Below are 17,295 nucleotides of genomic sequence, written 5' to 3'. Positions count from 1 at the left end.
ATTTATTGCCAAAGCTGTTTTAATTGACTTCGAAAAGTATTCAAAAGAAATTAATTTTGGGAAACTAATGTCATAATTATGGAAATGTGCATTATGATGTATTATCAACCTTCAGGTCTCTGGGAAAAAAATTCAGGCCATTTTTTGTTTCTTCGTTAAAAGTTACATGATGCATGTGTCCATTCTCATAACAAGACATAAATATATACTTTTACTAAAAATGCAATGTAATTGATATGCAGCTGAAAAAATTATCCTACCTATTATATAATATTATAATAAAATATGATCATTCAAGACTATTTGTAGACACAATTCAAGTACTAAAATATAAAGTAGATTTTTTTGATTTAATCAGCAATGATAGTTTTTTCGTTAATTACTAATATCCGGACAACCGAGCCTTGCTCGGATTTTTAAGAATGTACAATACTTGAAAAAAAACTAATAGGACACCTGGATTTGAACAGAGGTCTTCTGCTTTCCGGATCACCCAATGTCCCATCTGAGCTATAATAGTCTTGTATATAGTGGCGAAATTTACCTTTGTATTCTAATGTTATTGTAGCTGTTTCTCATTCAAACATGGATAAAACCATTTTTTTTAAATTGAAACCTAGCTAGATCGATTTATCACCCCCGAAATCCCCTGCATACTTAATTTTATGAAAATCGTTGGAGCCGTTTCCGAGATTCAGATTATATATATATACAAGAATTGCTCGTTTAAAGATATAAGATTAATGAAATTTCATTGCCTTGTAAAACATACTCCATAGATTAATCTATGGTTTGCCTCAGTGACATTCTATACATTTAGACAAATTCAACAGCTATGCAATGCCTATACATTGCCACATTTACTCCAGTTGTTTAAAATACTCATGGTGAATAACAAGATATGTGAAACATTTATTCAGTTCAGATTTGATTCGTACAGTGTGGGTTGACACATAAGTAAGGAGAAAAGTGTGCTTACATTGTCTTTAAGCACACTTTTGCCGTTCTGCTATCAGACCGGGAATGATATGTCCTAATATATGTATAGAAAATCATTGGTTTGCCTTGTTAATCCAGCACAGCCGTCTAGATATATTATGATTAGGGCACACTTCCTTCCGTATCTGACAATATTTCAACTTTCAGAATGCACTCTGGAGCCATCAAATAGTTACTATCATCATCTTTAGTGTCTTCTGCTTCACTGTCACACTTTGCTTTATTTTCATTTGAGGTTTTATTTTCTGCTTCTGTAACTACATTGAATATTCTATTCTTAACTTCTCTTTGTAACGATTCGGACATGCTATTTGTACTCTGGTACATATCAAGAAAGAATGATTGCAATTCTTTATTGTCTTCATTGTAGTTAGTTCCTTTTGTTGCACATTTTCTTTTAGGTCTTTGTGATATAATAGGACTTGGGATATTATCCTTTTTATTGCTTTTTTTTAAAGAATTTTTACGTTTTTTTCTTTTAGTTGCCGGATCGGGTGGTTCCAAAACTGCATCTTCTGGTATTTTATACTTCATATGAGGCTCGAGGAATGACATTAATTTATAATATTTCCAGCTTAGTGGGGTAAAGGGCTGCGGTTTACCTTGGTGAGCTCTTTTAAGAGCATCTCTATGAATACCACGTAATTTTTTCCATTCCACTTTTGCAACTTCAACTGTAATGAATTTTGTACTTTAGAAGATAACAATGTAAACAATTAATGTTGAACAAACGTATCTAGTTTGACAGCACCTTAATACTTTCCCTCGACAAAATGCTAGATTCGTTTGAATAGTCTTTGTACCTATCGTTAATTTGTAAGCGTTTTAACGTATAAAGTAAAAACGTAGCATAATATAAAATTTATATCAACTTTACCAAACTAACAAATTTATCAATAGAATTTTTAATCTTACCATTTGGAATTATCGATTTATCGCATGTCTCTACAATACGTTCCCAAGCCTTTTCTTTAATAATCATCTCGCGATGCTCTGCTATCAGCGGATTCCATATACAGGGGTGTTGCTGAACAGCGTTAATAAGTTGCTCCATTCTAATTTACATTGATTGATAAATACATTATTTAATTGCAAGCATATATTTATTATTTAATAAACCTATAACAGCTTATATTATCTCTAATCTTTTATATTTTCCTTGTTCTAATCTCATATTATTATTTATTAAAATGTAAAAACAAAAATCGAACATATCGAACCATAAGGCATAAACTAAAGTCCATAGAATATATAAATTTGCTACAGCTTACGTTGCAGGACACAGAAAAATAATTCTCCTAGGCCGAAATCTATAATCTACAGCTTACAATCTTATCTAATTTTGAATAACAATATTTGAATTTGGACAAAATTTAACAGATAGTCTGGTATTAATTTGCTTAAATAAATTTACCTAGATGAAAACATAGATGTTGTCCAACGAAATTCAACCAAAAAACTGTTAAGAAAAAGAGAGGTGTCTAGTCAAAACTTGCAGTACAATGTGGAAGAAGTAAGTAAATTTTAGATAACTACAAGGGTATGTTTCTAGGGCATGCGGAAAAACGGACGACTTCTTTATATATTAACTATTAGTGTTAGCATCTCTAGTTAGTTTGTGATATTAACACTTAACTGTGCATAATTTTATAGTAGATAGTGCTAGGGACGGTAGAGAGTTTTTTCTTATTTATCATCACAACATACCTAATACTTGGTGTCATTGTCAGTTTTCCCTTCTGCCTCGTTGTAGTTCTGTTAGAAAGTACGATGGTCTTTTTAAGTTTTTACGAGGTAAGAATTTGGCGAGGCATGTTAGTGGAAGCGGCCCCTAAGAAAGAAGTACCTATATAACAATATTCTGCTACACTTATGTAATTTTTGATAAAAATATTGGACACTAAGGAACACAGAAGCATTGCCGGCCCTTTTTAATTTTTTTTAAGGTTACCATACCCAATGACCTTGAAAGACCGCGTGAAGCTCATTCTAAAATTTGGAGGAACGCCACACTTACAGATAGTGAAGGTGAAATTTAAGTTGGTTACAAGTGGTGCACTGTTGGAATCAGGTTAACAGCTCTTCGGAACAATCCCCATGATAAGAACAGTACGATAAGTGACGCCTCTACGTAACACCAAATCATTAAGCCGTTTAGAGAGGATCTAGGTATTTCAGGAAAATTTAATTTTTAGACGCTAAGATCTATTGAGAAAACTGAAGCATATAAATATGATGATATGTTGGATCCAGTAACACTAAGTGACAACAACCTTAATAATAAAGCGAAAGATGATGATACCATAACTATAATCGATGACAGCAAACCTCATCGAAGAATGGATTCTAACATAGATAATTTTATTAAGAACGATGACCAGATGAATTCAAATGCAGTAGATCAAGTCTATATTTTGTTTAACATTGGCAGCCCAGATGTATGGTATGAGACGCAGGTGCAACTTTACGAAAAGATGAGTACTTCAGATGGAGATCAATCGTGGAATGATTTAACTAAATCAGTACCGGCGAGGTAGTTATTAAAATTTACTTAACCATGTGTAGTTTTTATAAAAAGTCTTCAATTAACTGTGTTATATATCGTTTTACTACTTACGTTTAACCTGTCATCAAAAAGGTGTCGTTTGGTAAGGTAACATTATCATATATGTGTAGATAGTAGTGTAGATATCACTGTCTACGCATATTATTACGACATCCTTTTTTTATTCTAACTAAAATAAGCATTTGATAAATAAAGCGTGCTTAATTTCTTAGACTCCTTTTATTCAAAATCCTAAGTGGCCCAAAAATCATTAAGAGCATACAATATTTTTTTCCATTTCATATTTTTGTCACTGACGCTTTATTTCCAAAGCCTCTTCCTCTGCCTCTACACAATCACGGTTTAGCAAGCACTGACCGTTAAACTATTTTTATATAGGAATATGCTTTTTATTTATTTATTCTATTTCTAGTTTAACGACAGTAAATCCTGAATGGAGAGATGAAGACTTGATAATCAGATATCGCACAAAGGATCGTGTAGTACGAGAAGATTTTAGCTTGCCGCCACAAAACTTGTGTTTGATGATCCCTTTGAAAAGTATGAAGGATAAACATTGTCTGCAGAGTACCATTAATTTACAATATGGTTAGTAGTACGGCTGTACATTAAAACATTTATTTATTTGCTTGTTTTGTGTCAAATTTACGTGCGATATACATAGTTTCATACTAGCAATTAGTGAGTGGTCATTGTTTAACATATTTTGAGTCCCAGACTTTCCACTAGCAGTCCAGTGCAAAGTTCGGCTGCATGTCATTTAAAAGTTTTACAAATAAAGCTTAAAAAACGGATTAAAGCTATTTAAAATGGCTCCAGAGAATGAAAGTGAGATAATTATTTATACTTACTCTTAGTAAAATGTGTTTCTGTAGCTGGATACTTTTTACAAACGGCTTGATTTTTTTTTTATCTAAATATGGACTACATGGTATTGTAATAAAGCTGGGCTTTCTGTTTGCGGTCATTCCCTCAAGACTGGGGTTCGTGATCATCGTCGGATGAGGATGCTGGTTCTGTGATAATGCTAATGCTGCATCCAACGGTACCTGTCCATTGCCACTCTGACAACCGAGCTGAACTTAGTCGGGAATGAGCCTTTCTCTTGATCGCTTTGCTAGCGTGCCTTCTGCGGACTTGGTTCAGTGTTAACTACGATCACCTGTTCAAATCCCTCCTCATTATGTAACCGAAATAGGTAAGAATTATCTACTAACAGATTGTACAAACGCAAAATCTGCGAAATAAACGAAGTATTGTTGCGCTTGGCTGTCCAGCGTGCCCGTAAAATGCGCTTTCAGCACCACATCTCAATCTTCATCTGTCTTTCTCGAGCTCGTAATGTCCACGTTTCCACTCCATATATGAAAATTGGTAATTAAGAGCGCGTATTAACCGAATGTTTGTGGGATTGGCAGTTCCCCTCGTCTTCTAGATGTTACTGAGTCGGGTCATGATCAAAGCCGGGCAGCTGGTGCTAAATTAGCATTAAGTTGCTGCTAGCAAGCTCGTTCATCTATCTGTCTGCTGCCTATTCTGTATAGCTATCTACTTAGCTTTAACAAATATAAGCTGTATTCTAATACAGATAAGTATGGCGAGTTTATTATAATACCAAAAGATGATATAATACTGGTAGATGAAGAACCAGCTGCTAACAGATCGGATGAGTACGTTAAAAATAATCCTGAAAGAAAATCAACATATTTTAACGAAAGTAATCAGGTAATTGTATATTAATTTTGGATATCGTTCCGTATATATCGTTGTCGATTTTGCGAGTAGACCTCCTGGTGCGTTTATAATAAAATACCGTTAGTATTAATATCACAGTTAGATTTAAGTAAATCTTCTGTAGATATTAATATCTAATGAATTGCTAATCATTATTAAGATTTTTTTGTTTAGAAAAATTCTGAAAACTATATAAATAATTTATTTTTTACAAAAGTGGTAATAAATTATCAAATACACTTGGAGATGTTCAAAAAATATTACTGAGCAATTTGAAACATTTTTTTAAACCGTTCAATTTCAACGGTTACCAATCTGAATTACCCTCACGTCGCGCCTAAAGATGTTTTACTTCAAGAAATCTTTCAGAGACTGCGCCGTGTCGTCATCCGTAAAAGTAGGATGGTGTTGAGTGGTGAAGTGAACAGCATTGTACTGGAGTCTCAAGGCGAGAATTACTATTTAAAGCTTCCTCATCATAATGAGTACCATGCGCAGCTCGACCTTGAAGCCCGGGCCGATTTCAACAAGCTTATTTTTATTGGGTTAGTATTTATTTAGAATGTAAGGCAGAAGAAGATTCAATGTGCATTTAAAAAATAAAGACGATCTCGTGTTAAGTGCAGTTTCAATGGGTACACATACTTGCGTACTATGTGGATCCACTAATGATATTATAAATATCATCATCTGAGCCGGAAGACGGACAACTATACTCCAGGACAAAGCTTTCCCCCAAAGACCGCTATGACGATCGCTCCTGCGCTGCCCTCATCCAACCTATTCCAGCGATCTTAACCTATCGATCATCGGTCTATCTTGTGGGGGGCCTACAAACACTACGTCTTCTGGTCAACTTTACTGACCCAACGGCATCTGTCCATTGAACTACGTGCATATCCCACTGCCACTTCAGTTTCGCACAACGAAAATATTATTAATATATACTAACAGACACTTTATTATTTCCGCATTTTGCATCGCCATTCAAATATTTATCGGTGAGCTAAATGGATTACACTTTAGTACCTACTGATATTGATTCGCAAACTTGAGACGAATGCTGATTCGCCGGGAGAGCTTCTTTTGAGGTTTGTGAGACCTTAGATCTCTGATCTGATTAAGGCGGTCCTCGAAGTGACATAACCGCGTTAAACATCTCGCCTCACGGCTGACTATAGACTACCAGCGGGCCAGCAGTGATTTAAGTTTTAATCGGAATGGCAGACGCGAAACAACGTGTAGATAAATATGGCGTATTTTTGTACATCTAACTGCGTAAGCTGTTCTCCAAGTTGCAACTATAACCAACAAAATATTACACGTCATCAGATAGGCTAGGTTGCACCAATTAGCTTTACCAATAACAAACATGTTAAAGTTCTGGTTAAGGAATAATACTGTAATGTTAATGTTAAATTTGACTTAAACCTTTACTATAAAAGGTAACAGGTAATATGATAAACCCAGCCTTAGTCTTTTCTTAACTAAACTGCTGTTGAAAAAATGGCGATCATGATTCAGTATGAAAGTCTTTATTTATCCGTATTGCCGTCATTTCGCTCACAATTGCTGCACAAGTTCCTCACTATGTGGAGAGTTGCAAGCGTACGTTGCTATGTAATGAATGTTTATACAGGTGCAAATACTACAACACATCTAAAAACGAGAATAATTCATTTTAACAGTTTTGGTTAAAATTAGTTCATAAATCATCCATTGATTACATTGTGATGTGAAATTATTGTAAAAAACATGAATTGAAAACACGGGCATGTGCACCGAGCCCTATAAATACGGCCACATAGTCGTCATTAAATGCGGTCGTGCTCGGGCTGTCGTACCGCACGGACCTGTCTGAGACGTCGTAATGCTGCCCGTGGAATATACGAAGATGATCAAATACTCGAGCAGTTTTCTTTCGATGATCCAATTATGAGTGATCACCAGCAAATCAACAATTGTGACGTCAACACTAGTGACGCCTTTTAAAAACAATACAGAGGTTCTTTCCTCGTCATATACTATGTATACAGGGTGATAAAAAAATCCGGCAGGTAAAATATAACATATTTTGGTATACGGTCTAATAAAATCATAAAAGTTACATAACAACTGTATGTTTAACCGAATTTCGACCTACTTGTTTATTATGACTACAATAAAATGACATTAAGGTGGGTGACTTGTCGAGAGTACTATATCTTATGGCGTGTTAAATCTAAGGTGTTTTTTTTATATATTTAGTGATGTCACTGCATTTCACTGGATATCCGTGTCAAGTATATTACGAATATTTCAACATACACTGTGTTGAAAAGAATAAAATTGGCAGCCGCAGTCGTCCCGCAAGGAATCTGCAGTTATGGAATTTCTATTGCTTACTATTTTAATCTTCTATGAGTGAGACCCTATTTTAGACTTCTGCGTGTATAACATCTCTATTTTGCAGTTCTTCTGGCCGTTTAACTACTGTAGTATCGGATACACGAAACGCAGGTTCAACGATATCTCTTCAAGTAACCAATACTGGATTAGCAGCTGCCCAATTTAGGTACCTATACCACTATTTATACTAATTTAATAAGTTTGGCGTCAACTGAAGTATGTAAGCCTAAAATAAAGTTAGGTAAAAGTTATCAATGTATTTAATCCCGCGAGTATTAAATAATAAATTGTATAATGTACTTAAATGATGGGTATACTATGTACTCTTACAATAAAAGATATCATCGAATTACGAAATATATTGGATAGTTTTCTGAATATTTTATTCCGAGCGGGGTCGCTAAACACTGTATCGACTGACGTCACTACACTCAATATACAGCGCTCTATTATAACGTCACGTGGGTATTTTATGCCATCAAATTTAACGAAAATTATGGAAACATCAAAACTAACAAGTACAAGTATAAGAAACAATAAAAAAGGTTTATTTCTAGACATAGGTACTTATAAGCTACTAGCTTTTACCCACGAATCCGCCCGTGTTAAATGAATATTAGGTTCTCTACGCAACTTTAAAAAATATGTCACGTATGTGAATACCACAGTGAATATACAAAAAAATGCCAAAGCTAAAAAATTTAAAAAACCATGGAATGAGCTTCGTTGTAGGGTTTTTACGGGATATGACATGGGTAACTTCAAAAAAAACGCCAACCTGTGATTCCTCTGGTGTTGCAAGATAATGTGGGTGGCGGTGATCATAAGTTCATATGTTTGACTTCCCAAAATATCTGCTTTTGACAATGTTTCTTGATTTTGTTCTCATATTTCAGAACAATTACTCGTGAATGTACCCCACCTCTAGGTGGTGGTCAATACACAGAATTTGGATCAGAAAAGGTTCTAATACCTCCCGCTCACACCAGGACAGTACTTCTTAATTTACCTCTGCAGGAATTCTTTGAAGACGCTATTTGTTCTCGTGGGTATTTCGAAAAGATTACATAAATATTTCCTAACTCACTTCGTAATATGATTTATTAACAGCCGCTTTATATACATACATATGTATATATGATCATAATCCTAAATTAATGACATTGGTATTTCAAACCAATTTCTGCTTCTTACATTTCAATAAAGAAATCATGGACCGTTTAAGTGAACGAATGGTAATTAATTATTAGTAAATGTATGTAACCATAGATATCTAACTAAGAAGGTAATAGAAATCTTATAAGTGCTTAATCCTAGCGGTACAACTGTCATACCTGTATCGGCAATACAGGTGACAGTTGATGGAAGATATGTGATATTGATTTATGGTATTTGGTGAGTAACTGACTAAATTAAAAGTACCCTTTTGTAAGTACTTCTCATATATTAATTGAATACATAAAATAGAAAAATGGTTCTACTTTCCTAAATGTTTTGCTTGCTGTTATTTTTTGTAATGAGAGAAAGCAATTGTCTTTATATCAAAGTCACTAAATGTCTTAGAGAAAACACACATCACATATTTCAAATGTCATTGCCAATACATCCAAGTACACTAAACAAAACCAAACATATTCCCCCGCGTTGAAAGACTTACGACCGTTTTCAATAACCTATCAAGGTACTCTTAGTTTAACCTACTGATACATTGCTGTCACCGTTTAATGACAAGATCTTATCTATCCATTGTTATGTCCAATATAGTTATAGTCCAATGCTATCTATCAATAGGTTCTTTAAATATAAGTAAGCGTAAAAGGATAGATTTGTCTACGTCTAGTAAGTTGTATTTAAACCATTATAATTGTCATTTATAATATTTAAAATCGATCAAGTACTTTTAAACTTTATTAATTAGAAATAAAAATACTAATACATACAAACATACAAATATTTCCTATATCTATACTTATAATAAAACTGTAGAGATCGAATTTCTGTACAAAAAAAATGCTTAAAACCGAGTCAGGGGATGTAATAAGAAAATTGAACAAGTCGCAATTTTTTTTTAATTTTTAGTGTGTCTGTTTGTACGGGCTAATTGTATATAATATTATCCCCCCAGACTAGTGTAAGTTAGACATGATCTATGTATATAGTGAAAATGATGTAGGTATATTATGAAAATTTGTTGAGCTCTAACAAACGGCTATTGCCTTGGCTGCAGTTACATGTCAATATTTTGTACCAAGATCTCAGAGCTTTGAATAATATAAAATTGTGTTTATAGTTGCTCTTATAAATGACGATGAAGAATCTGTGGCCGTCCGAGACGTGAGAATCAAAGGCGGCGACCGATGTTTCTGCGTGTGGTACTGCAAGTGTGTCTGCCTAAGTATGAATGAAATGATAACATTACCCTCGGAAAGTTATACATTTTATACTTAATTTGCCATCGTTATCGTTTAAGGGTCAAGACACATTAATTTCGCACTTCGCCGATTGAAAACCTTCACACTAGTACGCATTATGTCGATCACCCATTTACGGAAAAGTTCGCACCGCTAGGGTGTTATAAATTACGTGTAATAAATAATTTAAGCTAATGACTTTAACGGGAAATTTTTACGCGTGAAAAAACCTACACTCCCTGATATAAGATCTTTTTTTCGATCATTCCCACCGTCAGGCGTCAATCGCCGCCTTCTGCCGCCGACGAATGATTGCGTTTTGTGTCAGCCTGCCGAGTACCTCCTAAGCGCGTACGTCGTGCCACACATTGCGCTATTTTTCTATGGACAAACTCTCGGACGCCGTCGATCAATGTGTATCGACCCTCGACGTTTTTATTTTGTTGCTGGCGGCTTTTGTCATTATAGAGAAAATTATTGGGCTGCTCTCAATTAAGCCCAGCAATAACTTCGTCTCATCCTTCGTCAAAGGTTTGTCCTCGTACCTAAAATAAGGAGAACTTCTCAAAAAAATGGCATCGAACATTATTAGCATCAAAACCAAGAAACAAAACAATGAGAGGGCAAGGATCGTTTAAAAGTCACTTATCACTTCAGAGTCCATTGCTATTTATCACAAATCACATTATTTATAACAATATCTACGGTAATAAATAATAATATTGATAAAACAAAATAATTACGCTTTCTCAGATGACAGATCTACAAACAAACATAAAGCGTCAGTTGAGTAGACGTTTTGGCATATGTCAATTGTCAAAATCAAAAACGCGCGCGTCGTTACGTTACGTTTTATACAAATAATTTCGAATTTATCACTTATGTATTGGTAATAATATATTCTATATAAAATTTCGAGAGCCCAATAAATGCATCGAAAAAAAGTAGTAAAAAAAATAATTATACTCGGGTAAAATAAACAATGTATCCGCGTATCGATATTGCATACTCGTATAACGGAACGGCTAAAGAGGGAAAGGATTTCTACGGATATCCCAACGATGGTTTGACTCTCTTCATTATTGGGACGCGGATTAAAGATCGATCCACCGATAGGCAAATATCTGCGATTAAATTATATCGTGGATTACAGATATATTATTAATTTCGGCCGTTAATGGCATGCTGATGTCAGTGCTTGTGTGGCCTGGAATGTCTCATCGTACACTCTAGTTTTGTGAGTCAGCTTAAAATTATATACTTCGAAAAATGGTCTAGCATGAAAATTCCTTTATAAAAAAAAATCCATTTATACAACAATATTATGTTCTATTATTATACAGGTGAAGATCCTCAACTATTATGTCGCAATATGGACGAGCCTCAACTCAAAGCTGCCGGTCTGTCACAAAATGAAGGTTCCCGACTCGTCCGTGATGTTTGCTATCCTGATGACGTAACGATCAACATATTTGTTGTATGCCTTGGTGTTATTATGGGACTTTTGTTACTTGGTTAGCTTAAAATATAATTTTGAATTGCTTGTAGCTTTGTGAGAAGAACAAAGATGTTAAGTACGCTGAGTATAACTTTAAAGTCAAGGGGTGGTGGTGTGGTTAAGTAGTACTTCCCTCTGTGGTGGTTATTTTGTTGTGTTATTTTGGTGTATATTATGTTTGAGCATTTAAATACCTACAACTTTAGATAATTCATACGTCTAGATAGAGCCTGTTGCTGCTAGACAACCGATGAAAACAGGTCAGCTTTATTACTCTAGTGTGCGTGACAAGCTGCATCTTTCATTCGTCATTTGTATGTCATTTTGTCTTAGTGTGCATGCATTGCTTAAAATAGAGGGTTAAATGTCTACTTAAATTTTTTTCGAAGTTTTCACAGCTATCACAGTCTATCTATACGTATGATGTAAGCCTATACAACCTTAGTATACTAATAACAATTTTTTTCAGTCTTATATCTGTTAAAGTTAATCGAAAGTTTAAAGCACTTGATAGTCAACTGCTTGAGGGAAGTTGTTCGATAAGTGCTCGAGTTGTAGATTTACTATTTCAGTAGCCTCAATCCTGTAAAAGAATTGCGATGGCATTTAGAGTCCGTCTCATGAAACAAGTCACAGAGTACTTACATTTTATTATACGGAAAAACGATGTCTTGCGAAGACGCGGCGCTGCAGTCATGCGAAGCAATGTTGCTAGACTCTATGCTCTATCGGCCTCACATATAAAGTTATATCCGAGAATAAACCAAGAATATGAAAAATCTCGACTATATCGCTGACAACACTGTAAATACAATGATAATTCTGAAGTTTTCCGAATGTCAAACAGCTTTGCAAATAAACTTGCAATATTCTGTAAACATTTTGAATATTCTCGGGTATAACTTTATACCAAGTTTATTTGTAAGGCCATTTATCCTACTTAATTACCTAATAATTTCTATCATTTATTTTAATCATTTCTTTCGTGAAACGGAATCTACAATCACTTGATTTATCATTCTCACATTACTCTAGAAGCTAACTGAGACGTACTTACTTCCGCGGTACTAGTAGATCGTAACTTATTTCTGCGGTTCTTGATGCACATTGTTGCGGGAACATTTCCGGGCGTGTATACCAGACACCTGTGAAGAACTAAGTAGTTTTTTGATAATGGCTTTGAAAGAGCAATGCCAAAAAGCTATACAAATTGACGTTTTATATAGGGTATAAGATATTTCCGCGCGCACAAAGCGCCGAGTTCATGTATAAGGACATGAAATAAAATATTCTATCAGAAGTTTTCGTACACAGTAACCCGAAATGGTGCAATGATTTGTAGCACATAATATATCAAATTTCAGGTGTAGTCAAGGCTTTTTTAGGGTTGTTTTGCATGTGTATTGGCACACAAGGACTTCATTTGTTACTGCAAATGCCCCGAAAGTTGGACCACTATTACGAGGCCGGCCTTAGAAAGTATACTGTTGAGTATGATAAGGATGGTTGGCCTATTCACCCTGAGACGAAGAAGCGAGGCGTGCGTCTAGTTAGCAAGTAACTGTCAAATTTTTATATACTTTTTATTGATCGCATTTTTTGTCCACATTGATCTTTAAAGAGTAAGTGTGTCTTCTATTTCATGTGAATAAATGTAGTTGTGGTCGGTACATTATGTAAATTAAAATAACGGACTCGAAATATGCTTTTAATATACTTTCGACCTGTGGTAGTAATGGCGCCATCTTGAAACTTGCTCTAGTGTTGTACTATAACACTAGTGACGTGTCATACTCATTAGAAATGTATTTGAAAGCAAACATAACAGATGACTATAAAGTAAAAAATACCATACTATATGAGGATCTTTTCAACATAACTATAAATGCCATAAAATATTGATTTGGAGCTATTAGAAAGAACAACCACCAACCAGCCTTTACGTCTGTTCCGCACGGGATATTACCGGCCCAGCTTCAGGGGGTAATTGAAATTAGTTTATTATCTACATTCAATACCAGGCTAAATGCTCTAATGTACAAACTAGCTACTATATAACTAGTCTAGGCTATATTTTTACAACTTAAAAACATGAAATTATTACTTTTTTGAAATCAAATTTGGATCTGATAAGAAGCTTTGATGTTTTCGACTATAATATCACATTAATGGAACGCAGCGTTAAAGTAAACAATTGTAGTGATTGCCATGCAAAAATTGGGTGTGGAGCCATCAGTCAATTCCAATGACACTTTAAAAGCTAGGGATACTTAGCGACTGATACATCGCATCCTTTGTCGAAGATTATAAAGGACTGGAGCGGCCGCATTCTATCAGTACTAAAAAAGCTGTGAATCGCTATTAAAGCCAGACTTCGCCGAAACCCTACAAGGAAAAATATGTTAATCGGGAGAAACGAATATTCCCGCTGTGACTCTTTCGCGCATCACCTAAGAGAGCCTGAAGCTTGTTGCTTCAGGATGAAAAGGGGTCTAGACCTTAGCCAAAGTGTACCAACACTGTCTTAGATCGTGGTCACAAGGCACGAAATAACCAAGACTTGACTGGAAATCAACGAATTACTTTTACTTACATATATAAGAGCTGAACATAGATTAAAAACATTCATTAAATCCAAAAATAGTCAATTCGAATATGATTTTTATTTAGTTATTGCCGAAACTTCAGTATAATTTTTATTAAGATTACATTACGTCATAAAAAATATATGCATTTCTCAGACAATTGGCTACAGTAGGTATAGTAGTAGTAGTAAGTAGTAAACTATATATAGAATACCTAAATAATGATAGTATATTAACGGAAATAACGATTCTAGGCCAATGGAGTTTGTACTGAACATAATATTCTTCGTTTCTGTGCCATGTATTGTGCTTTTGAACTCCTTCAGACAAATCAAGGAGAAATGTCGAAGTGTAGAAAAGAACATGTCGTCTCAACGAAGAAATAATAAGAAATGTTTTAGCAGTCAAGACATCCATGTAATTGTATATTTGTATAATATAACCATACATAAACAGTACGGAATTGCACTTTTTTATAACTTATTGTTGAATTTACCTATTTACATTTTAAAGTGCAATTCCATGCTGATTTTAGAATAAAAAGCTGCGGTGGCGCAAACAACAAAGTCGCTTACGAAGATGGATGACGCCAGAAGCCGAGCTTCTTTCGACGGACATTTGGCAGCGAGGTCTGTCGCCTACTGGTCAAAAGGTACGCAACCCATGAACAAAATAAAGTCCATGCATGTTTGTATCTTAGTCAAAAACCTAGAGTACGTGTACGCAGGTGTGTACCTACAGCTTATTTTTTTAACCGACTTCAAAAAGGAGGAGGTTATCAGTTCGATCGGTATTTTATTATGTATGTACACCGATTGACTTAAAACCTATCAATAGGTAGCACATATAAATAATACGTGTATTAAATAATTTTTTTAGTTATTTGATACTTTTCAGTTTTTGAAGTCGGGCTTTTTAAACGAAATTTTATTTTATGAAACTTCTTAACAATTTCTAAGATATTTGCAAATATGTTAACTATAGGTATATAACCAGTGTAAAATCAGCCGATCGCACTGCCGGCAATATTGCGCTAAGGGCTGATTTCACCATTAAAGTAGAACGCATTAGAACATTGAACTAAATTTACGCGCCTGAAAACGAGTTTTAGGATTTAACTCAGATTTCACCAACACAGACTAAATGCACTTATTATCTAAACGCGTTTAAATGCTAACTCAGAATTTTCGACGTTAAACTTATTTGATCCCGTTCAAGAGCTATCATTGTCGTTAGCGAGACGGAAGTAAGTTGTTTTATAAATAATCAGGCGTCAATACTCTTGAGATTTATTAAAAATCAGCATGATAGTGTTTATGATGATGATAGTTTATGAGTTTATAGCGAACAGAAAGACAAGACAGACACGGCGGAGGACATTGTTATATAATATGTACTGGTAGTTTGTGGTATTGTCGCTGTCACCATTAATACACATGCCCATTCTAATAAAATAATATTTATAATACTTTGTCATAATGCCATAAGAAACAGAGCGAGGCACAAGTAAGCACGGCCACTTTGTCCAAGCATTCAACGCGGAGTAGTCTTGATCCTTGGATCAGACTATATATACTTCTCTAAACATATACTGCACATAAATTATTATTATTAACTTGGCCAGTGCTAGTAGCAATAAGCATGTGTTTAACCGAATGCTCTATTCAACGCCCTGCTTTCTGTCTTGGCTATGCGCTGGGTGTAAACGAAGTATAAAGCTTAACTATAAGTCGCAGTACATATTTACTAGAAATCTTGTGAGATTATTAGACACTTCATGACCTTGATGATAGTGTCAAGTTTATTGTGTGTTTTTTTTCAGACAACCGAATATTATGTGAACTTATCTAAGAAACCTCAAATAATTACAAATTGTCTTCTTTATATTATCTGAGAAACCAAAAGATTTGTAAATCAAATAAAATTTATTTATTATACAGATGGAACCTCTTCTAAACGAAACACAATTTTCTGCAAAATATGATGAAAAAAGAACTATTCCTGATTCCGAGCAAGATGACGCAGAGTATGTGTTGACGCAAATTCAGAGAAGTAAGGAATCACTCGCTGTAAGTGTCGAAAGTGCTCACGGAAGTATGTTGTGTTTAATAATAAATATAAAATCATAATGGATTATTTCCTATAAGTTGGACCTATAAGTTGAATAAAGTGATTTTATACAATTTTATCCTAATCTTCATCGTCAGGAGGAATAAGAAGTTGAGTCATTGAATATCTTATAAGATATGCCTAGTTCTTTCTTCTCTAAACATCACAATGAATATTTCAAAACAAATCGATACCATAAGAGTTATGGCCATTCAAAACAATTATTGTTTCAAATAATTATGTTGAATGAGGTATGTCAATCTTTATGTGCCGATTATATTTTGATAATACACGATGTATTTATTATATGGACCGTAAGTTCTCCGGTTTCCAATAGTAGGTAGGTAGGTACTAGCAACTATTTTAAAACCTCTTAATTTATATATCCAGATCTTCAACTCGCATAATATACTTATGTATTATTTGGGCACTTTCAGAAATGTCAGAACAGAGTGAAGGCAACTAATTCGTCTACTAAAGACAGTCGTTGGGCGAAGTAACGATTAGTAAGAAATTATATCGAGAAAAGAAGTTCGACCTAGTAATAATAATTATTTTTATTTACAGCAATGTTTCTTATATTTTTATATAATTATTATGCCTGGCAATGCATTTTTTTTATTTAAACCTTAATATTATCAAAAGTAATATACTATTAACATATTAGATTATTAGGGCGAATTAGAATGAAAAGCATGCACTAGGTAGGAAATAATAATTTACCTAAAACTGTTTTTAGACATTAACGTCCGAATATCTTTAATTTCATCAGATGAATATTGCGCACATCAATATTGGAACTTATAAATAATAGGTATTTCCAAATGCCAGCAGGCAGCGCGTGGACGTAGTCATTCAAAATTCACATCCCGTCTCACCCCAACCAATACCGACAAGCAAGAGAAAGCGATAACATTGAACGAAAAATAGTGTGCAGAAATTCCATTAACTTTTTTTCCAGGAAATACGTGTTTTAAGTAATCCTTACAAATTTGTGAAATAAAT

At 34.4% G+C, this 17,295-nt stretch overlaps 1 protein-coding gene and 1 long non-coding RNA gene across 2 annotated transcripts; one reads left to right on the top strand and one right to left on the bottom strand.

Annotated features, from left to right (window-relative positions):
• Nucleotides 1-2,449: 2,449 nt before the first annotated feature.
• Nucleotides 2,450-16,250, top strand: LOC126971259 (uncharacterized). The gene is made up of 11 exons (XM_050817457.1): nt 2,450-2,512; nt 3,195-3,532; nt 3,978-4,153; nt 5,205-5,290; nt 5,669-5,844; nt 7,752-7,853; nt 8,584-8,732; nt 11,442-11,575; nt 12,961-13,153; nt 14,508-14,598; nt 16,122-16,250. The coding sequence occupies exons 2-9, from the start codon at nt 3,240-3,242 to the stop codon at nt 12,964-12,966; spliced, it is 1,122 nt and encodes a 373-aa protein (XP_050673414.1). The 5' UTR covers nt 2,450-2,512; nt 3,195-3,239; the 3' UTR covers nt 12,967-13,153; nt 14,508-14,598; nt 16,122-16,250.
• On the bottom strand, nt 9,583-10,884 carry LOC126971266 (uncharacterized). The gene is made up of 2 exons (XR_007730879.1): nt 10,842-10,884; nt 9,583-10,643 (listed from the first exon to the last, which is right to left on the bottom strand). It is a non-coding gene; the product is annotated as an uncharacterized LOC126971266 (long non-coding RNA).
• Nucleotides 16,251-17,295: the final 1,045 nt, after the last annotated feature.

Source organism: Leptidea sinapis, chromosome 23 (assembly GCF_905404315.1).
Source record: "Leptidea sinapis chromosome 23, ilLepSina1.1, whole genome shotgun sequence".
NCBI classification, from domain to species: domain Eukaryota; kingdom Metazoa; phylum Arthropoda; class Insecta; order Lepidoptera; family Pieridae; genus Leptidea; species Leptidea sinapis.
This window is presented reverse-complemented; position numbering and strand designations above follow the sequence as displayed.

What these genes read in the sequence shown, in the direction of transcription:
- LOC126971259 (XM_050817457.1), top strand. Translation starts at nt 3,240, where the DNA reads ATGTTGGATCCAGTAACACTAAGTGACAACAACCTTAATAATAAAGCG. An exon ending in ACTAAATCAGTACCGGCGAG is followed by an intron (nt 3,533 to 3,977) that starts GTAGTTATTAAA and finishes TTCTATTTCTAG; the next exon opens with TTTAACGACAGTAAATCCTG. An exon ending in ATTTTAACGAAAGTAATCAG is followed by an intron (nt 5,291 to 5,668) that starts GTAATTGTATAT and finishes GAAATCTTTCAG; the next exon opens with AGACTGCGCCGTGTCGTCAT.